At 47.8% G+C, this 22,719-nt stretch overlaps 1 protein-coding gene across 3 annotated transcripts in view; it reads left to right on the top strand.

Annotated features, from left to right (window-relative positions):
- ABCA4 (ATP binding cassette subfamily A member 4) overlaps window positions 1-22,719 on the top strand; it is a 149,354-nt gene that overhangs the window by 12,148 nt on the left and 114,487 nt on the right. For 2 of the 3 annotated variants that reach the window (XM_069598218.1, XM_069598207.1), the window contains exons 4-6: window positions 1,331-1,470; window positions 7,666-7,793; window positions 12,261-12,458. In XM_069598218.1, coding sequence (XP_069454319.1) covers window positions 1,331-1,470; window positions 7,666-7,793; window positions 12,261-12,458 — 466 coding nt within the window. Of the gene's footprint in view, window positions 1-1,330; window positions 1,471-5,228; window positions 6,394-7,665; window positions 7,794-12,260; window positions 12,459-22,719 lie in introns of those variants that run through there. The other variant, XM_069598229.1, reaches the window with a different exon arrangement.

Raw genomic sequence — 22,719 nt, 5'->3', positions numbered from 1 at the left:
TAATTTACAACCTGAACTTTCAGCTTGAGCCTCCTGGAGGTGCCTAAGAAGAAACACTTGCCTATCCAGAGAGACCCCGTGGGTCACGTGATGGGATCAGGGGCGCTTTGGAGGTGCTTCAGTGGCAGCTCTGTGGAGCTTTGGTGGGACTGGCACCGAGGGTCCACAGATTGAGAGGTGGAACTGGGGAGGGGAAGCAGCTTTGGACTCTAGCTGTGTTCAGCATCTGGGCCAGGAAATCTGAGTTTCATGTTTCATGCACATAGTATGCGTGAAATGTTGGCTTACTCAAAATTCATTTGCTTGCAAGGCACAGAAACACATTTAAACAAGTTTAAACCTCAGAGGGAAAGATATGATTTGGACACTAGTAGCAGTAAATAGTAGTAAATGTCGCTCAGTCGTGTCCGACTCTTTGCGACCCCATGGACTATAGGCTACCAGGTTCCTCTGTCCATGGGATTTTCCAGGCAAGAATACTGGAGTTGGTTGCCATTTCCTTCTCCAGGAGATCTTCCCAACCCAGGGATCGAACCCAGGTCTCCCGCTTTGTAGGCAGACACTTTACCATTTGGACACTAGACCTTCTTACAAAGCCAAGAGCAGCAAGCAGTTCTCTGGGAGGGGAACAAGAACAGAAGAACCACCAGGAGCTGCTCCCTCCTGTCTGGACCTACAAGGTCCAGCCTCTCCACCACCGTCTGGGCTTCTACTCCATCTGCCTCTCTCCACTGACCACTCTGCCCTGCTTCTCAGTGCCTCAGCTGGTACTAGTGGCCCAGTTCACAACACCTGAGCTTGGGCAATCAGAAGAGCATCTCTGAGTACCATTCAAATTCCTGGGAGCACATCTGTTTCCCCAGCTTTATTTTCTTTGTCCAATCAGCCTTGGCAGAGGTGTGTGTGTTCATGCATGCAAGGAGGGCTTTGTAGATTAAGTATGGCTGTTAGAACCTGAGCATATGAATGGCTGGAAGGGCAGGTCTCAGAGAAGAGGGTACTGGCTGAAAAGAGCCCCTACTAATATCTCCTATTATCATCCTATTTAAGACTTCTTAGAGGAGGAAACACAGAGTGAAAAGAGTTAAGAAGTGACCCAGCCCTGCCAAAGTTGGAAGACTTTTGACAGCAAATTGCTCAGAGCCCCTGTTATCTTATATGTATAAGGAAGTAAAAATATCTCCTTTTGTCTTGGCAATATTGAGAGGATATATAATGTAGGTATATACAAGCGGGGTCAAGCAGGTGGTATCTTAAAAAATTACACAACGTGTTATAATGATGATGAAAATGACAGCTATGTCTTTAATGATGAGGCTCATTCTTACAGCTTGGCAAGGGTGTATAGAGATTTTCAAGAACTCCTCATGGATGCACCAGAGAGCCAGCACCTTGGTCAGGTTTGGAAAGAACTCTGCACCTTGTCCCAGCTCATGAACACCCTCCGAATGCACCCCGAGAGGATTGCAGGTGAGGTGGACTTCAGTGTTCTTAAGTACCACTTGCTTCTCATTTGTCTCCTCCAAAAGACAAACTGAAGATACAGAGAGGAGTTAGAAGATTTGGTTGGAAAAGATACCAGAGGGTGTAGGAAGGGATCTAGAGACAGGAGGAGGCTTACCTTGGTGAGAACTCCTCTTTCTACCAGGCCTGAAGGTGGGAAGTTAGGAAGGAGGGCAAGAAAGGTCTCATCCCAGGTAAGTCGTGAGATAGGAGAATGTGGAAAGAGATGTGCTCTGGAAAGTCTGAGGCCAGGTGAAGGGGAAAGAGTTCATGGAGCCTGAAAAAGATGTGGACCACATTCACAGAGTCCTAGAGCGTGAGCTACCCAGGACTGTGTGGAAGCAATGCCAAGTAGCAGTAAAGAGCCAGGAAGATCGGTGCACAGGTTTGATGTTGTTATTTCTGTTGTTCAGTCGCTAAGTCATGTCTGACTCTTTGTGACCCCATAGACTGTAGCCCACCAGGCTCCTCTGCCCATGGGATTTCCTAGGCAAGAACACTGGAGTAGGTTGCCATTTCCTTCTCCAGGGGATATTCCCTACCCAGGGATCAAACCCACATTTCCTGCATTAGCAGGTGGATTCTTTACCACAGAGCCACCGGAAGCCCAGAGCATGTGTTTATCACGACACAAATATGTATAGTCCTTCTCTTTATTCTGGTAATATTCAGCGTCCCAGGCCCTGAGGCAGAGCAGGTGCAAAGTTGGGGGAAGTAGGATTGGGGGCTGGTAGGGCTGGTAGGGAGGTGCCAGGGAAGGTCCAGGAGGCCAGGGGGTTGAGGGCAGTGATTGGACTACACAGATAGGGTCTAGGCTGCATATGGATGAAAGAGAAGCCAGGACTGGAAATGCCCGAGGGAAATGGAGAGGCAAAAGAATGGAGGCCTCAGAGTGTTCCATGACGCTGGTCACAGACTGAGGAAACAGCAGGATAGAGAGAGTGACAGCTGTGGTCAGAATGTGAAATATGTGGATTCAGGATTTCAAAGGCATGCAGGACAGATGAGAACAAGCCCCCAGGTGCGCCAGTGGAGGTTGAAGTGGAGCAGAGGCAAAGGTTAGGTGACGGGAAGGCAAAGGAAAGCAGGCTGGATGGACACAAAGGTTGCGGGGGTGGGAGAGCCCCCTGGAATCCAGAAGCTTGAGGACGGAGGGGGAAGGAGCTCCATCTCCCATGTCCCCCTCTCCAGGGGAAGAACTAGAAACAAGCAAAAGCCAGACCCAGAAACCCTCTGACATCTCTTTTTAGAGCACAAGTGGATGCCGTGCGGTTTTCGTGTCCGCCATAGGCTCCTCTGTAGGTGGTTGGAGTTACTGGCTATAGAAACAGCCTGGGCACCAGGTGGACCCCACCCCCTTTTCAGGGGTAAATGAACAGCTGGAAGGCAGCAGCCTGGCCCGGACCCCAGGGGTCAGTGCAGTTGTGAGGGTGGAGAAAAGGCTGCCAGGGTGGGGAAGTTCGTTCAGGGATGGGCTCAGAGGCTGTAAAGGAAGTGGTTTGTGGCTGCTGGGAAATGTCAGCTGTTTGAATGGAGATGAACTGACTATGAGGATGACCTTGCAGAATGACAAGGGTGAGGAAGGTGATGCCCAAGAAGACAGGAAGGGCTGGATAGGATAGCTTCTGCCTAGGGAGCGTGGTACGAAACAGTCGCCCAGGGCTCCTCACTCATGCAAGCCAGGCAGTGTGCTGGTCCCTGGTGACAGACCAGTGCCCTCCCCCGAGGGATCCCTGGGCAGAAGAGGAAGGCCCGTGACCACATCCTGTGGGGCTGCTGGAGGGAAGCAAGGGGCCAAAGAGTATAGGTGAGTCGGTCCAAAGAGAACCCAGTCCTCCTCCCACTGGGCCACCTTCTCCCTTCTCTCCTGATCAGGAGTCTGATCAGAGGACGGTTAAGTTTCCTTCATTACATTCTGCTGCTTCCGAAATCAGTAATGCATACATGTTATATCATAAAACTAGATTACAAACACAGCCTTCTTTGCTGCCTAGGAGTTTACTAAGAGTAAGGGTTGAAAGAACCGCAGGGCCTTGCAGGGTCTGGGCACAGTTGGCATTTTAATATGAGGGAAGTAAGGGGGAGAAGCACCAACAAGGCAGCAGTTTTTCCCAAGGTTAAACAGCAGATGAGAACACAGGCTTGCCCAACGCCTGGAATGACTGTCCACCCTGTTCACCCGGTGCACGTTTCACTGTTTTCTCACTGTCAGATGGTCTGGCTGGAAGGAAGCAAAAAGGAAGTCGTTTCAAACCACAGTGTCTCTGTGGCCTTTCAAGCCTGTATATGAGGACCAAAATCACTGCTTACAAGCCAACACAATGCTAGTTTTGAATTGGCATACAGGTGCTTCTTGTGTCAGCCTTTGGGCTGTGGGGGAACATTCCCTTCATGAGACTGGCTTCGGGGGGTCTGGGAAAACCGCGTTAGAGGAAGCCAGCTGAGACTGTCCGAAGGAATTTGAGGGCTGAGAACACAGACTCTGCAGAACCCCTGTCCTTGGGGGCCATGAGAGGGGAAAGCAGACCATCCCCAACGAAAAGGACAGGGTGTCTGAGGGAATTTCTGGCCGAGCACTCAAGGCCACAGTCACTAGTGAAGATAGTTTCAGTCTGTCCCTGGGCTCCCAGGACCTTGCTGGCTGTGAGCACTGAATCCTCAGCCCCAGGCTGCAGTGGAGGCTTAAACCTCTGAAAGCGAGATGGGCCTGTCACTGGTGTGTGCTTTTGCCTGTCAGTTCCCCAGTCACCTGGGAAAGTATGCCAACAGTGACCTAGGGCATTTTCCTTTCCTAGCAAACCTGTAGTACTGCATTCTCCGCAGAGGAGGATTAATGGTAAAAAAAAAAAAAACTAGCCGTGAAGCCCCCTCCCCTCTCACCCCCGAGCAAGCTCTGCAGTCTCTCAGTCATCTTTAAACATTGCCCTCCTCCGAGCCTCACGCACGCATTTCCCTGGTCTCCCCACCCCCATCCCAGCCTCCTGAGCTGCATGGGCCTCAGCAGCCCCTTCCCCCAGCCTCTAATCTTCCCAGGGAAGAGAACAAGAAGAACAACATTTTAAACTACATTTATTTTCTTTTCCTCAGGGCCCCCCAGTTCACATTTCTCCCTCAGGAATCCTGCTGTCTGCTTGCATTCTGGCCCCATGTCTCCCTCCAGGGTGGCCCCCGCCCCCTTCCTCAGGTGTGCTGACCCAGCATGCTCCTTCATGCGCCTTGTCCCTGGGGCCCCGGCAGCCCAGGCATCTGGGTGGGAATCTGGGCCAGGGCAAAGTTGCTCCCAGCTCCCCTTGTTTTGTCCCTTTTCCCAAGCGAGGTGTCTGTAGATGTTTGTATGTAAGGTCCGGCGAGGGAGTTAAAGAATAACGAAGAGTTCAATAGTCAGATAGGGTCCTGACTCTCAGGTCAAGACAACAGTTATTTACTGGGTGTCTCCTATTACTCCACAGACATTCACCAAAGCCCTGATTCCATGTCAGGCTGTAGTGCTGGGTGTCACGTAGAGATGATTTGGAGGGCTTACATCTCTGTGCCCAGCTAGATATGATGGAGAGTGTGATAAAAGCAGTATCTGTAGCTCTCTACTCTCAAGAGTCTCTGTGTGTGTGTACTGGGAGTTGTGTTGCTGGAGGTCAGAGGATATAGTATGATGCTGTATACAAAGAAATGATTTGGAGATGAGCAACCAAACTGGAGCCCCAGGGGAAGAAAAAAAAGGAAGCTGGGTTTGGAAGATAAGTTACTGAAAAGGAAAGAAAGGAAGAAGAAAATAGAGCAGCCCCTCTCAGAACCACTCCTCCCTCCTGGGGTAGTGTCCCCAGTCCATGGTTTCAGCTACCTGTGGTCATCCAGTCTGAAAATATAAGTGGAAAATTCCAGAAGTAAATAACTCATAAGTTTTAAACTGTGCGCCTTTCTGAGTAGCCTGATGAACTCTTGCACTTACCTGCCTGGGATGGAAACCATCCCTTTATCCAGATATCCTGCCCATTAGTCACTGCCTGGCTTTTCAGGTTGACTATCAGAGTATCACAGTGTTTATGTGCAAGTAAGCCTTATTTGATTTAATAACGGCCCCAAAGTGCAAGACCAATGATGCTGGCAATTTGGATATTCTCTTACTCTGCCTAGTTTATAAATTAAACCTCATCATAGGTATGTATGTATAGGGAAAAAAACACAGTATATATATATATAGGGTTTGGTACTATCTGCATCCGCTTGGCGGGGGGGTGGGGGTCTTGGAATGTATCCACTGAAGATAAAGGGACTATTGTAGTCAGGTCCTCCTTAAGGCTTTGGGTGACACTGGATTCCCTGGTGGTACAACTGTCAGGGCGCTCCATGGTGGTGAGGGAGGTGTCTGTGTGATAGAACTTCGGGGTTGGTTCCGCAAAGCTGGCCCCAGCTGCATGGGCAGGCCTGTGGCTGGCCCATCCCCTTTCAAGAGGAAATTGGCAGAACATCAATGTAGAGGCAGCATATACATAGAAAGTCACAACCTGAATATGAAGGGTGGCTGTCAAGCGCTCAGGGAACAAGACCTCTTGGCTGCCTGGGGAAGGCAGGATTTGGGGAGAGAGCAGATGGGGCACTGTAGTATGAGAACCTGGAAGGTGCAGGGACATTCGATGATTAAAGTTAAAGAAGAACTAAGAGATAGGCAGTCAGCCAGGCTTCTGGCAAAGACAGGATGTAGAGATCAGCATTTTCATGCAGCCCAAATACTTGAGTCTGACACAGCTGAGCAACTGGAACTGAAATGACCTGCATGTTGAAATGATTTCATAAATATCTGGACCCTCTGCCATCTTCTCGGGCTGGTGCCTCCAGAACTGGAGCAGCGGCCAGCTTGAGACTGAAGGTTGGCCCTGGAAGCAGGCAGAGAAGGTGAGTGGGAATTCCCTAGAAAGGGTAAGAATAATATTAATGCAATCAGGACAAGCATTTTCTTTTTGAGTTGGGAGCTAAGTACTTTACATTCTTTATTCCAAGTCACCCCCACAACAATCCTAAGAGGCATATGTGGAAAATGCAGACCCAGAGAGGGTCAATCACTTGCCCCAAGGTCACTGTAATGGTTAGAAATCCTTTATGCCTCCTTATAAAGAAATTTCTGCTTCTAGTGGGTTTGAGTGGAGTGGAAAGAATGTGACTGGGCTGATCAGGGCATGAAACTGCAAGCCCAGGCAATAGACTCTCCCCTTTCCCCACTTGAAGATTTTCCTGCCCCAGACAGCCCCATCACTCTTAGTCCAAGTCCATACCCTGAGCTTAGAGCCATAGTTGATGTGAGAGAAACACCAGGAAGGGTCGTCTACCCCTTGACAGTGGCACTGTGGACAGAGCACGTGTCTCCTCCATTTCCACGTATCTAGGGTTTGAAATCAGTCCTGAATATTCATTGGAAGGACTGATGCTGAAGCTGAAACTCCAGTACTTTGGCCACCTGATGCAAAGAGCTGACTCATTTGAAAAGACCCTGATGCTGGGAAAGATTGAAGGTGGGAGGAGAAGGGGACAACAGAGGATGGGATGGTTGGATGGCATCACCGACTCAATGGGCGTGAGTTTGAGTGAACTCTGGGAGTTGGTGATGGACAGGGAGGCCTGGCGTGCTGCGATTCATGGGGTCACAAAGAGTTGGACACGACTGAGTGACTGAACTGAACTGAAGGGTTTCTCAGCCTTAGCACTATTGACTGTTTGAACTGGATAGTTCTTTATGGTCAGGGAAGCAGGGTTCTTCTGTGCATTGGGGGATGTTTAGTGGTATCCACTAGTCCTTACCCACCAGTATTTTCCAAGTTGTAACAACTAAAAATGTCTCCAGACATTGCCATATATTCCCAGGAGGACAAAACTACTCCTCTCCCCACCCCACTGCCCAACACCATCTCTGGAAAGGATCTGATGACCACCACCACCTCCACCCCAACCTAGGTTTTTCCAGCTTGTGTGCCTTCTCACAAATTTTGCCTATCTGTTCCAGCAGTAAATGCTGTGACTCTGTTGGTGATAGGCCTGACCCTTAGGTGCTCCTATGGAGCCCCCAAACAGAGCCTTCCTCTGAGAGTCAAGTTAGAAATCACTTCTAGATATTTTTCCTTATTTGACCCAGTTTTCCTTCAACACCCTGCTCTTTTTCTCTTTTGTATGCAGGAAGAGGAATACGAATTCGGGATGTCCTAAAAGATGAGGAAACACTGACGCTGTTTCTCGTGAAGAACATCGGTCTGTCTGACTCAATCGTCTACCTTCTGGTCAACTCCCAAGTCCGTCCAGAGCAGGTAGGTGGATGTCATTGGTCCAGTGGTCCCTGGAGGGGAGGGGCAGGCACTGAGCCTGAGAAAGGCAAGGGAGACCTTGAGCTTCTTTTTTCCTGCTTGCTTTCACATTCAGAAGCATTCAGATTCGTGCCACATGCTCAGGAGAATACCTCGGGTTCAGTGAGATGATACAGTCCCCATGATGGGATTCTGACGTGGCGTAGAAGCTGGCAGCACTTGAAACACCTCAGGGCTTTAAGACTGGAAGGAACCTAAGAGATCATGTGGCTCCAACTCCCTTTATTGTTGAGGAAACTGAGGTTTATTCATGTAGTCGTCAAATACATAGAGACGTTTTAGGTACCAGAATGCAGCGGGAACAATGCGAGGAAACCCCTGACTCCGGGAGCTCACATTCCAGTGGGGACGACAGGCGATGACCACGTAAGCCGAGGGCACCTACGTGCGTTCCCAGGTCGTGAGGAAGGTCCAGCAGGGTCTGAGTTAGGGAGGGACGGGGGTGGGGGGGCAGTTTTCAATGTAATCATCAGAGAAGGCCTTCCTGAGGAGATGCTATCTAAGCAGATCTTACTGAACAGTAGGCCCGGTGCAAATGCCTGTGAGAGGAGAGTGCCAGCTGAGAAACAGGCAAAGCCAGGATCAAGTGTGCTGAGGTGACCTTCAAGGTCATGGAGCCTGATAACAGCTGCACAGAGAGCAGACCTCTGCTTTCCTGGGCCGTGCCTCCTCAATGCCAGGCAAACTGCTTATAGCTCCGCTAAACGTGTGTCATCTGTTTTCATAATCTCCTGTATTTGTTCAGAGCATTTTTACCACTAAAGTAAGACTTCCACCTCTCTGAGCACCTAAACTCCTCACACTAATCCCAAGATGGGTCAAACAGATGAGAAACTTGACATGCCTGGTGGCCGAGAGACTGGTGCCCAGCTATAGAGCTGGAATTGCTGGAGCTGGAGTGGAATCAGGGTCTTCTCATTCCTAGTCCTGGGCCCTTTCATTGGTTCTCAAGGTCCCCAGACCAGGAGCATCAGCAAGGACTGGGAGTAAATTCACAGGCCTCACCCCAGACTTACCAGCACTCTCCACTTTAACAAACCCTCTGGGTGGTTCTAACAGCTCAGGGGTGAGAAGCATGGCTCTAATTTAGGCCTTCATGGGCTCCTGGCCCAGCATCCTGGGTGTGTGGGTTCCTAGTGGGATAAACACAGTGAGAATGCATGATAAGCAGGAGCCTTAGCACAGACATCCTGCCTGCCTCTCCTGGCCAGGACGGCACCTCCTCTAGACTCCGGAGGAATTGTTGGTTAGTCACTAAGTCGTGTGTGACTCATCCTGACCCCATGACTGTAGCCCACCAGCCTCCTCTGTCCAAGGGATTTCCCAGTTAAGAAGAGTGGGTTGCCATTTCCTTCTCCAGGGATCAAACCTGCATCTCCTGCATTGGCAGGCGGATTCTTCTCCTCTGAGCCACTAGGGACTCCAGGGAAGACGGAGATGTAAACAGAGAAATTTCAGGGCCTGTGTCAGTCCTGAGGCAAAAGTCTGCACAGGGTGCCGTCTGAGCCCAGAGAGAGGAGGGGACTCACCACCTGCCTGGTTGAGGTTTGTTCTGTTGGATGGGCTTTTCAAGCTGGTTCCCAGTACAACAGTGAAGAAATCCACACCTGCCTTGCTGGCTTCTCGGTCTCTGAGGTTTTCATGGAAACTAGACAAGGGGAAATAAGGTTCAGTCCTGACACAGCACATCGGGGCACTTGGAGCGAGGGCAGTGCCCAGGCGCAACCCCAGTGCACGCCTGGGTAGGCCCCGGGGGTCAGGCCTGGCTGGCTGCCCAGCCCTGCTTGGCTCCCCCTCCCGCTCCAACCCAATGTCAGGCAGCATGGATTGCTCACTTTCCCCTTTGCTTTCTCTTCAGCTCATAAAACTCAAGTCCTGGAAATGCCTGTGATGACTTCCAGTTGGTAAAACAAGGGAGATGGAGATAAGGGCAGGAATTTAGGGGAAATTTCTTTCCAGTTCCTCACCTCTGTGACATTTAGGTCTTTAGCTGCTGTGTGGCTAGCATCAGGGCAACAGCCTTTCATGTGGGGAGGAGACAGGGCCTTTGGGGTGTGCCTGTATTGCAGGCTCTGATTAGCTGAGGCTTCCCTGAGCTTAGGAAGGAGCTCAGCTCCTGCACTCCAGAGGCCAGTCATGTGGACCTAGCTCCCTCCATGCCTCCTACCCACCCTGCTTCTCAGCCCCAGTGACCTGTGAGCCTTCCTCCTGACCTCTTTCTCCATCTCCAACCAGCTCTGTAACTCCTGGACAGAACTGTCCCCTGGAACTTTCCTCCATGCTGGCAAAGTTCTCTCTGTGCCATCTATAGAGTAACCATAGCCATGTGTGGCTGGTGGGCATGTGAGATGAGTCTAGTACAAGTGAGGAAGTAGGAATTTTAAATGCCATTTAATTTTCATTACCTTAACCGATTACATAGGCTGTGCCGCTCTCTAATTAATCATCATTATACATGGGATTTTGTTCTTAACTGTCAAGACTGGCTATCCCTCTGCCTAGTATCTAAGCATAGCTCCAAAGGGAATAGCATCACCCTCTTCGCCCCATCTAGAGAATTATTAGATGACTGAAGTAGCACAGTTCTCTGGCTTATCCCTCACCACACCCCTTACCCACAGCCCAGGAAACTCCTGAACTTTCTTCAAGGCCCAGCTCAAATGTTACTTCCTCAATCAAATGGTTCATGAACCCTCCCTTCTTTGTCCCGCCCCTCCCCCTGCCCTACTTGATAAGAGAATTAAGAGCAAAAGTTGTTCAAAATGGCTAAGCAAAGGCTCTGGGTTCAGATCTCAGCAAGGTCACACAGTTAACTGCAAGTTAATTAATCACTCTATTTCCTCATGTGTAAAATGGAGACAATAAAATTTCCTACCATACACAGTGGTTGTGGGAGGTTAAAAGACTTAATATCTATAAAGCACTTAATGCCTGGCACATAGTAAACACTTAATAAATACCAGCTACTTTTACTAGCGATTCTTAATGCTCCCTCTTCTGTGCTCTGGTTTCATTACATTAAGTCTAGCACTTACTGCTGTTTAAATGCCTGCATTTCCAGCTAGCCCATGAGCTTTTTGGAGGGCAGAAAATTTATCTCATTCTCTCCACATCCCTGGTAACAGAATGGGAACACAGTGAATGAGCATTCAATGAGTGAGTGACACTCATATGGTGTCCCAGCTTTCCTCCAGCCTGTTGTATAACCCTATCAAGTCACCTAACCCCTTCAGCCTCACTTGTCTCCTCTGAGATACTAGAGGTTTGGACAAAATGAGTTAATTCATTCCCTCCCCTGTGTAGAACCCATGGGACTGTGGAGGCCAAGGAAGTCCATGAGCCTGTTCTGTTCATGGTATTTAATGCTTTTGTCCACTGGGAGTCCAGAACTCCAGGAGGCCAGTAACTGTGCTGGGTGGATAAGGGTCCCTGGCCAGGGCTGAGGCCTCCTTTGCCTCTAGAGGCTATCAGGGAGCTTGTGCTTTGAGAGTCACTGCCCACAGGAGGTTTCTGATATGGGTGCTCCAGGGGTTAACATCATTGGATAAAATACAGGGTGCCTGGTTAAATTTGAATTTTAAATAAACAATAAATAATTTTTTCAGCATAAGGATGTTCTATTTGGACTCCATTTGGGACATACTTGTACCAAAAATTGTTCATTGTTTATCTGAAATTCAAATTTAACTGGGCATCCAGTATTTTTATATGTAAATCTGGTGAGACAGAAAGGGGGAGAGGTGGTCATTCACCATCACTCCAAATGCATTCTAGCTACTCACTCACCTCAGCTGCATGCCGTAGGTCCTGATGGTACCTTAGCATCATTGCTAAGAAGGAATGGCTCATGTTGTGAAGTCTCTGTTAAAATGAGGCTTGGGAGTGTTTTCATTTTCTGTGGCTGCTGTAACAAATTACCACAAACTTAGTGGCTTAAAACAACACATGTTTATTATTTTATGGTTCCAGAGATCACATTCTGAAAGTCAAGGTGCCAGCAGGGCTGTGCTCCTTACTGGGCGGTCTAGAGGAAAGTTCATTTTCTTGCCTTTTCTAGCTTCTAGAGACTGTCTGCGTTCCTCAGCTGGTGGCCTCCCTTCATCTTCATGGCTAGTAGTGGCCTGTCCAGTCTTTCCCACATCAAATTATCCTGACATTGTTTATTCTGCTATTCTCTTGCACATTTAAAGTACACTTGTGATTACATTGGGCTCACCCAGATAATCCAAAATCATGTCCTTATTTTAAAGTCAGATGAATAGCAACCTTAATTTCATCTGCAATCTTTAATACCCCTCACCATGCCACATAACATATTCACAGGGTCTGTGGGTTAGGACATGGACATCACTGAGAGGCCAGTATTCTTCTACACAGGGAGGTTTCTGGTGTTGCTTTTCCTTTCTGCAGTTTGCTCTTGGAGTCCCAGACCTGATGCTGAAGGACATCGCCTGCAGCGAGGCCCTCTTGGAGCGTTTCCTGATCTTTCCCCAGCGCCGTGCAGCCCAGACAGTGCGCGGCAGCTTGTGCCCCCTCTCTCAGGGCACCCTGCAGTGGATGGAAGACACCCTGTACGCCAACGTGGACTTCTTCAAGCTCTTCCACGTGGTAAGGGAGGTGTTCAGCTGCTCGCCCCCTGGGAGGTAATTTCTGGAGGCAGTATGGCCTGGTAACAGGCCACTGGGGACTTATGAATGAATAGTCAGGGAAGGCATAAACTTGGTGTTCAAGACAATTCTTGTTCAAGACAAGACAGGCTCCAAAGGCCCCCAAACCAGCTGACAGTATTTCCAGAGCATGGCCCAGACATCCAGCAGTCAACACTAGGTTCACCATTAGATCTGTGTCGTGGCAGATCTAGGTCTACCCCAAATGTGGGGCCAGCCCTCTTCGCCACCACCGGCAGTATGGAAAGGAGGAGGCCTGGGGGGACCCCTGGATTGGCTTCCTGGCTAGGTCATCATGGACATGATGGTTAACCTTTCTTGGCCCTATCGCTCATCTGTAAGACAAATATAATACTTTGAAGAATAGTAGAAAAGATACATTAAAAATATGTGCAAAACATTTAATAAATGTCAGTGAATGAGAGCTTTACACTCCCTTCTCTGGGTCTGCTTTTGACCTCAGAGCTTACTGTTTATGGGTAGAAAACAGAGAAAATGTCATAGAAAATTTGCAAAAATCTGGCATGCCTGATCTAGCACAACACTATGCTCAGAACGACATCCTACATAGTCTTGGGATTTGATTGTATCTCTTCTTTTGCTTGAAGGGGCTTCCCTGGTGGCTGTCAGATGGTAAAGAATCTGCCTGCAATGCAGGAGACCCAGGTTCAATACCTGGGTCAGGAAGATCCCCTGGAGAAGGAAATGGCAACTCATTCCAATATTCTTGCATAGAGAATTCCAAGGACAGAGGAGCCTGGTGCACTACAGTCCATGGGGTCTCAAAGAGTTGGACATGACTGAGTGACTAACACACACACACACACACACACACACACACACACACACACACACGATGAGAGGGATAGGAGGCTTCAAGCATTTGTTCTAAAATCATCAGGAAAACTGGTAAAAGATGCAAGCTCTAAATTCCTACTCCCAGAGGTTGATTCAGGAAACCTGGGCCAGGCTGGAATCTGCTGTTAACATAGGTGATTCTGATAGAGGTATTTGTAGGTCATGCTTCAAGAAACACTCAGAATTAGAATTTTCTAGCATTGAATTGTGTTTTCTCTTTTGCCTACATTTTAATATCTGGAACTATATTTCAGGGAGTGCCAGTCAACTGAGAACTTGGCGGAGGAATTTGTGTTTTGTCTTAAAAAAAAAAATTCTGCTTCTTAGTATACTTTTAAAAGAGTTGTTTATTTATTTATTTTGGCTGCACTGGGTCTTTGTTGCTACTTGTGAACTTTCTCTAGTTGTGGCGAGCGGGGCCTACTCTCTAGTTTTGGTCTGTGGCTTCTCATTGCAGTAGCTACTCTTGTTTCAGAACACAGGCTCTGGGGCACGTGGGCTTCAGTAGCTGTGGCATACAGACTTAGTTGTCCCATGGCATGTGGGATCTTCCCAGACCAGGGATCAAACCTGTATCCCCTGCATTGGCAGGCAGATTCTTAACCACTGGACCACAAGTGAAGCACTGTGGATTTTTGCTTTGCCTTTTTTTTTTTTTAATTTGCTCTCTCAAGGAGAAAATTTGCCCTAGGCTTGTCTTTAAAAGCAAGGTGAAGGCCTTTTATTTATTTATTTATTTTTTTTTTTGAAGGCCTTTTAAAACAAAGTAAAACAAGACCCCACAGTTGATGGCAAGGTTCACACTTCATCCCTTTCAGTGTGACTTTTCCTTGACATGTCATTCCATAATTTTCCCAGTTCACTGGGGATCCAGAGTGGGTAAAGGGGTCATATCTATGGATGCTACCAATACTGAGAGTTAAGGGCCCCAGAGAAGGTCTCTGCCAGGAGAATAAAAAGTCATGCATTTCTAACTTCTCTTTCCAAAGTGCCTCGAGGAACCCAATTTTAGACAGTTCTCAGTTTGTTTTCAGACTCAGACAGGAGAGTGAGTAGGTGATGAAGGTCCTTATTCTGGACAGCTGAACCCCAGCACCATGGGAGACCAGCACCTGCATTTGTAGGTTTGTATTTGAAGAGCTGTGGGAGGTTCCCTGAGTGCCTGGGATATGCAATCCTCTGGGCACTAGGAAAGGGGTAGGGGCGTGTGTCTCTTTTTGAAGCACCTTTATAGCAAGTGTATCTTTGGGACATGAGGACAGACAGCCTGGATATAGTAGGACAAAGGTTGACCTGGGCACAATGCTTCATTAGGGTCTGGACCCATAACTTAGACTTCAGATGTTTATTTATCATATAAGAAAGACCAGCATGCTTTTTCTTCTGTCCTTATATGCAGCTCTGGCAAGTGTCAGCGTTCAGAAACCAGAGAATTTTGGTCAGTCACTCTCACCTCCCTGAGATGGACCCTGGGTGCTTACCCACCACCCAGGTACACGTTTCCATGCACTCAGACCTGAATTGGACCAGGCACTGAGGCCAAGGGCCCAGCCATGGTCTTCACACCCTTACTGAATTCCCAGCTATCCTGAGACAGACAAACAGGCCATGTCACAGCACTGAGGCGTTTCCAGCTTGGTTGCATACTGAGTTACCTGCGGAGCTTTTAAAAGTTACGAATACCACCTCTCCCCACATCTGATTGATTTTGATTCAACTGCTTTTAGCATTTTTAAAAAATAATTTTCTTGTTTTATTTTTGATGTGCTGGGTCTCCATTGCTGTGTGGGCTTTCTCTGGTTGTGGAGAGCGGGACTACTTGAGTCGCAGTACAGAGGCTTATTGTGATGGCTTCTTTTGTTTCGGAGCACAGGCTCTAGGGAGCTCAGGCTTCAGTGGGTGCAGTAGTAGAGGCGCCCAGGCTCTAGAGCACAGGCTAGGTTTAGCTATTCTGAAGCATGTGGGATCTTTCTGGATTAGGGATTGAACCCGTGTCTTCTGCATTTGGCCAACAGATTCTTTACCACTGAGTCCCTAGGGAAGCTCTCTTTTAGCATTTTTAAAAGCTTCCCAGACATTCTCATTCCAGCCAGGGTTGAGAGTTGTGGACCTACAACATAGGAGTTTGATTTACAGACTTAATTTCTGTAGACCAAGCATGTGAATGAGTGCTAGTCGCTCAGTCGTGTCTGACTCTGCAACCCATGGACTGTAGCCCACCGGGCTACTCTGTTCATGGGATCTTCCAGGCAAGCATACTGGAGTGGGTAGCCATTTCCTTCTCCAGGGGATCTTTCCGACCCTGGGTTGGAACCGGGGTCTCCTGAATTGCAGGCAGATTCTTTACCAACCAAGTTATGAGGGAAGCCCAAGCATAACAATAACAGTACCCAAATGCCCCGAAGGCCTCAGAGCACTTTCACTTTTCACCCCTAAGACCAGGGTGCTGTGCAGAAGCATCTTCCCTGCTGTTGACCCAGAGACTGCCAAGAGGAGAAAGCCCTGGCAGATGGGCTAACCCTGCAGATAGGGTTGCCCTACCTTCCATCCTCTTGCTCCTGCTTGTGTCTGTGGGGGAAGACCTGACCAAGACAGGACACATGGGCCCAAGCAAAGAGGACAAACACCCTAGGTGGTGACCTTGAAATGTGCTTTTCCAGCTGACAAATGGACTAAGTATCTAAACATCTTTTCAAAACTACAAAGAAGGAAACCTACGTGGCTCAGACGGTAAAGAATCTGTATTGCAGGCAGACACAGCTTCGATCCCTGGGTCAGGAAGATCTCCTAGAGAAAGGAATGGCAACCCACTCCAGTATGCTTACCTGGAGAATCCCATGGACAGGCAGCCTGACAGGCTACAGTCCATAGGGTTGCAGAGTTAGATATGACTAAGTGATTAACATGAACATGAAGACGAAACCTATAAGGAATTATTTGCAATAAGATGGGGCTTTTGCTCCTATACCCACCCTATCAACGTTTTTAGAAAACCAGTGATGTAACAGGCACAGAAAAGCTCAGGGCAGACCCTCCAACCCTCTCAGAGGGGCATGGGCCAGGCACAGCTGCTCTGAGGCAGGGGCAGAGGCCTCCCTGGGACAAGGCTGTTGTTGCAGCTGGTTGGCTAGCAGCCAAGCTTAGGTCCTGTGTGGGGAATGCTGTGTCTTCCGTTCTCCTGGGCTGTTTTTCAGGCACATGTATATCAGTGTATAAATAAGCTTTCAGTAAGTGCCAAATTGGTGCTCACTAACAAAGAGAGAGGGACCAACTCACTAAGCCACTGCATGACACCTACCCCTGTTGTGTCAGGACCTGGGTGTGTGGGTGGAAGTTTAACCTCCAAACTGGCCTTAGAGCCAAGAGAACTAGCAGAGGGGGGCTGGGGACTCAGCACCAACTGGGGCCAGCTGTGTTTTTCCTCAGCCCCTTGGAGATCAGAAGTGAGTGTTGTCATCTTCAAATAATCCAAATGCAGTACCCACGCCTTCCTCCACCCCACCCATCCCCAGATGTACGCTCGCATACTCTCTCTCTCCCTCCCTCTCTCCCTCTCTCTCTCTCTCCCTCCCTCTCTCCCTCTCTCTCTCTCTCTCTCTGTCTCTCTCTTGGTGCCCAGTACCCTAGGCAAACTGGGAAAAAAACAGCAGCCAGCTGACTGGATTTACTCCAAGAAGAATTAACCCCTCTTGCTTTCACCTGGGTTGAGATGGTTTGAAAGAGCTTGCCTTCACCTGTGGCCTTTTGAGACCTAACGCCCCCAGCTTGAAACCAGGAGCTCAGACCTGGGCCAAGGTACTGAGACTGCCGCCGCTACCTGAAACGTCTTGCACCTCATAAAAGTCGGTGTGTCAGTTTCGGGTGAGGGGTTGGGCTGTTTCCCATCTGATCTGGCCCAAGGCGTGTGTCTTCCTCCCCCTCCTCCGCCTCCCTCTTCGATCCTTCCTGTTTTCTCCCTGACTCCTGGTGCACAGCTTTGAAATCTTGCTGAGAAGCAAATCTGTCCCTTCGGCTCCGCATGTTTATTTGTGGAAGTTCGGCAGGGGAACCGAGGCGGGTGCCAAGACCTGCCACGCTGCTGGGAAATCTGCGTTTCCCTCCCTTCCCCCTTCTCAGTGGACACTGATAGAGGAAATTGGCCTCCCCGGCATTTTGGCCCGTGGTTTTCCCCTTTGCAGTCGCTTCCAGTGTGACATGATTCAGCTTTCTTTCCTTTCCCTCAGCTACTCCTCTGTCACGTTTTTAGTTTTCTGACTTCATTTTCCCTGTGTCTTTGTGACTATGGGGTGGCTGAACATTGATTGAGTTCTACAGGAGAAAGGCTGATCTTGGGGGTGCTTGCTACATGCTCTTTTCAATGTCCTGCTTTGTTCTTGGCTCTGCGCCCTAAATTCCTGAATCACTGGGAATAAGTGTGGGTGGACTGCCCCTGCTCAGTGTGAGCTGGCCATGGTTTCTGCTCTCTTGGATCATTCGTTGCAGTTTGTTAAATTTCAACTATGCATTTCGGTTTTCGGGTGACGTTGCCTCCTCAAAATTCTCTGGAAAAGCCCCATGTCTCCAGGATTTTGCGATGGTTTCTCCCATTAGTGACTTCACTTCATGATCTCTCTCCTCCCATCTTTGAATCTTTGGGCTGTCAACATTCTCCCATTTTTGCAGGGTGTCTAGGGAGAAGGAAGAGAAAGGGGTGGTGCTCGGTGTCAGCAATGTGGAGGGAAGTACAGCAGGCTGAGCGAAAAGAAAATCAAATTAGGAATAGATTTTTTAGTTTTTTGAAAATTATTTAGCCACAGTAAGTAAATACAGCTGATTTACAGCGTTAGTATTTGTTCTTTCTATAGCTACAAAATTATGTGTCTATTATAATTCAAAATTTTGGCAAGCTGATTTTGATTAAAAAAAAGAAATGAAATGGAAGAGAGAGGGACATTAATGTATGTTAAATGTATATTAGGATTATGGGCTCGATTGGCCTTGGCCTGCAATGGTTTCTTTTCGGCTCCAGGCACTAGTAGGCCAGGGCTTATTTTCTTACCGGATAAGTTGTAGTTTTATGAATTTTAAAAGGAAAAAAAGACTGAGAGGTCAAAACTAAAGTCACTTAGGACACAAACAGTCCCCTGCAAAGACTGCTCTTAGGATAAAGTGTCCTGGGGTTCTGGCCTTTATTCAGTAGCTGTAGATAGAGCAGCAACATGTTAGGCATCCGGTTTTCTCCAAGGTAAACTGGTTTAAAGAAGGATTTCTGCCTCTGAGTTTTCTTATCTCTCCAGAACAGTAGTTCTTAATCTTTTTATAGATTAGGACTGCCTTTGAGAACGTGACAACAGCTCTAAGCCTTTTCCCTACAGAAATGTGAGTTCACACAGACACACAGCAGGTGGGGGCGCTTGAAGCCTCTGAAGTCAGACCCGAAGTTAAGAGCTTTTGCATTAAAATTTCTTTCCTACTTACCATTCATGTATATTCTGTCCAAAAGATTTGAAATACAGCCACAGATTCTTCCTTAATTCTCCTTATGAAGTAATCAGCTTCTCCCCTGAGTACAGGACCCCAGAGAGAGAGAAAGGACCAGAAGGCCAACAGCCTGCTGGGGCACACAAGATCTCCCGGTGGTCAGGGGCCTGGTCCCAGCTCTGTACTGGCCCCTTCCTTGCTGTCATTTGCAAAGAACTCAGCCTCCCCATGTGTAAAATTGAGACAGCAAAACCTATTCCATGGATCTCATAGGATTCAGTGGTGAAGTTTACATTAGAGGTAGAAAAGCACTTTGAAACAAAAAGCATTTTTGCTCTTACAAAAATAAGAATGTAGCTGCTCTGTGGGGGCCTGCCTCATCGCTCCACTCCCAGAAGTGACCTCCTCAAACACTTAGGTGGGACATTCTTCCTCCCCAGACCCCCAGACTAGGAAGAGGACTATTTCGAGGGGTAGTCTCTTGGCTGCCCTAGATTCCAAACTCAGCTTTGCATTCATCAGCCACAAATACTGAAAACAAAACTGAAGTCGCCGCGGGAAGAAAACGGCCCAGTTTCTGTTGAGCCAGAGAGAGTCCCATTACTTGTCTGTTCAAGAGCCCACCCTCTCATTCAGACTCTGCCCCTCCTCCCCAGTTCTGGGAGACAGCTTGTCTCTGTGACCTCTCCCAGTAGAGACAGTTTGGCATTTCCCCACTGCTCTGAGTGATTTAGTCTGAATTCTCTACTCATGACGCATTTCCTGGTACTCAGGGTGTCCCCTCCTGGTTGCCCCCTCACCACTGAAGCTTGTTTCCTCTCTTTTCATCTGATGCTTCACAACTGTCAGGTTGCAACAAACATGCTTCAAATCTACATTCCTCCAGTTGCCTAGCAACAACTTCCCGCCCGGATAAATCTGGATTTCCTGTAGCGGCCCACAGTTAAACACAGTGGGCCCCTCACTGTCTACCGCTTCTGCTTTTCACCTCTGTCTGGGTGCTTTAAAGACAGCAGTTCATCCCTTACTCCAGAGCCCTCCACCAGTTCCCAGAGGCCATGTTATCCTTGTAAAGACACTTTTAACCCAAGGCTACCTATTCACCCTTGTGTTAGATCCTCAACTTAGAAATCAATACTGCTTTCCAGATGGACTTCTTTGAATCAGAGAAAGTAAAACAAAAATTTCAACTCATAAAACATGACTTTTTTGTTGTGACAGCGTGGCATCTGTTTGATTAACCTGTTGGATCCAAAGTGTCAGCAAGAATTGCTCAAATGAGACTTTTTTAGTTGCTGCTGCTGCTGCTAAGTCGCTTCAGTTGTGTCCGACTCTGTGTGACCCCATAGACGGCAGTCCACCAGGCTCCCCCGTCCCTGGGATTCTCCAGGCACGAACACTGGAGTGGGTTGCCATTTCCTTCTCCAGTGCATGAAAGTGAAAGTGAAGTCACTCAGTCTTGTCCAGCTCTTCAAGACCCCATGGACTGCAGCCTACCAGGTTCCTCCATCCATGGGATTTTCCAGGCAAGAGTACTGGAGTGGGTTGCCATTGCCTTCTCTGTTAGTAGGGAATATGCTTTATTCTGCCTCAAGAAAAAATATTACATAGTCCCAAAAGACAGGCATGTACCTCGTCCCTTGAGAACCCAGAGACCTCATGTAACCAGAATTTTCTTGGCTACTGTGTAGGACCTTGTATCCATTTTTCAAGTTCTGGACCAAGGCCCAGGAACCCCTCAGACCTCCCATAGCTGATGGAAGATGATAGAGACCTACTTTTCTATAGCCCTATTTGTATATCCAATCTTCCTTATGAGATCTAATCAGGTCTTGAACTTGGGTTGAGTTCAACTTGAGTGCTGAGTTCTGTGCATGACATAGAAGGGTTACTTGTTGTTTGGGAAATTGAGAAAACTTATTTGGCATAGGAATCAGTGGTGTGCATGTGTGTGTGTGAGAGAGAGAGAAAGATGGTGATACTTGCCATTTATGTCTGTGACCTTTTTTTCCAGAAATGTTTTCACATTTCCATTCAAATAAATTTACAGTCCCTTCTGGTTCTTTTGGCAGGAACAATCCATGCAAATTAGAATAGATACTGGGGGAGGGAGCCTGGGAAAGTTATTTTATAATTTATGGCAACATCAATCAGACAATTGGTGACCAGACACGTATGAAGTGTTCCCTGGGGAGGCGGGATGGGGGAGCACTATTCTGAGATGCAGGTGGTATCTAAAACAAAGGTTCGAGTACTAGATCCTCATTATTTACCATCCCCACTGGAAAGAGCTAGGAAAGGCATTGCAGCTGTGGTACCAGGGACACAACTGGAACTCAGTAAATTTTTATATTAACATAATGAATATTATTAAATTGTTTTTAATGGGATATAGTTGCTTTATAATATTGTCAGTTTCTGCTGTGCAACAACATGAATCAGCTGTATTCACACATATATTCCCTCTCTCTTGAGCTTCCCTCCCACCCTATACCCGTGCAGGTCTTCATGCAGCAGCGAGCTGAGTCCCCTCTGCTCTATGGCAAGGTCCCACGAGCTGTTTCACACACGGCAGTGGATATATGTCAGTCCCAATCTCTCAGTCCGTCCACACCACACCACCCCCTCCATGCCCACACATCTGGTCTCTACATTTGTGTCTCTATTCCAGCCCAGGAAATAGTGCACCATTTTCTTAGATTCCTCATATATATGTGCTAATATAAAATATTTGTTTTTCTCTTTCTGATTTACTTCACCCTATATAACAGACAAGACTGAAAAGGAGAATGTTAACCAAACACAAAAACGTACCTCCAGCAGTGGTTCCTCCCGTCCCCCTTCCCCAAATTTCTGGTCTCATTCTTACTGGCGGGCCCTCTAGTTTCTCTTGCCATCTCTCCTTACATTCCTCCTCCACCTGGAATTCCTGGCCCTCCTGTTCTGTCCATAAACACTGCCTTCAGTCTCATGATCATCACCTTGTCTTCTTTCAAAGCGTAACCAACTGTTAGCTTCCCCCATCCCTAGGGAGAGCCGAGCACACCCTTTCTGTAAGTCACCGTTGTATCCTGTGAAAATATCTCTCATGGAACTTAAAATCACAATAGACTCGGTCTCTTATCCACTAGATTGTGTTTATTTTCTCATTAAGTAATACACTACACATTTATTGCACATTTACTATGTACCATACTCTGAAGATACATATTTTTAAAAGTGTATTCCTATGCTTAATGAATTTACAGTATAGTAGAAAGACAGAGGGGCTTCCCAGGTGGCTCAGCGATGAAGAATCCACCTGCCAATGCTGGAGACACAGGTTCAACCTCTGGGTCAGGAAGATCCCCTGGATCTCCAACCTTCTCCAGTATTCTTGCCTGAGAATTCCCATGGACAGAGGAGCCTGATGGGCTACAGTCCACAGGGTCACAAAAGAGTCAGACATGACTTAGCAACTAAAACAACAACAGAAAGAGAGATAACTTTTAAAAAATAGCAAACCAATGTAAAAGTGAGAAATGGACAGAGGATTTAGGAGCAACTAGATGGGGTACATTAACCCAGGGGAAAGAGGGCAAGAAGAGCATGCTGGTGGAGGGGAAGAAAGGTTTCTGGAGAATATGAGGTGGTTTTACATGAGCTGACTCTGGCCAGTAAGGTGAGGATGGGATGAGATGGAGTGGGTAGGCTGTTTTATTAGGCCCTAAAATGATAACCTAGCAACTACGGGCAACGGGGTTTGCAGAGGCCTACAAAAATGCTTGAGATCTAAAAATAAAAAATGAATCATACTCTGGTTTCTCTTCAGATCACATAAATCTTTCACCATTTACTAAAAATAAAAATTATGGCTTCAAAATACAAAGAAAAAGCTTTAAAAT

This window comes from Ovis canadensis, chromosome 1, assembly GCF_042477335.2.
Source record: "Ovis canadensis isolate MfBH-ARS-UI-01 breed Bighorn chromosome 1, ARS-UI_OviCan_v2, whole genome shotgun sequence".
Lineage (NCBI taxonomy): Eukaryota > Metazoa > Chordata > Mammalia > Artiodactyla > Bovidae > Ovis > Ovis canadensis.
This window is presented reverse-complemented; position numbering and strand designations above follow the sequence as displayed.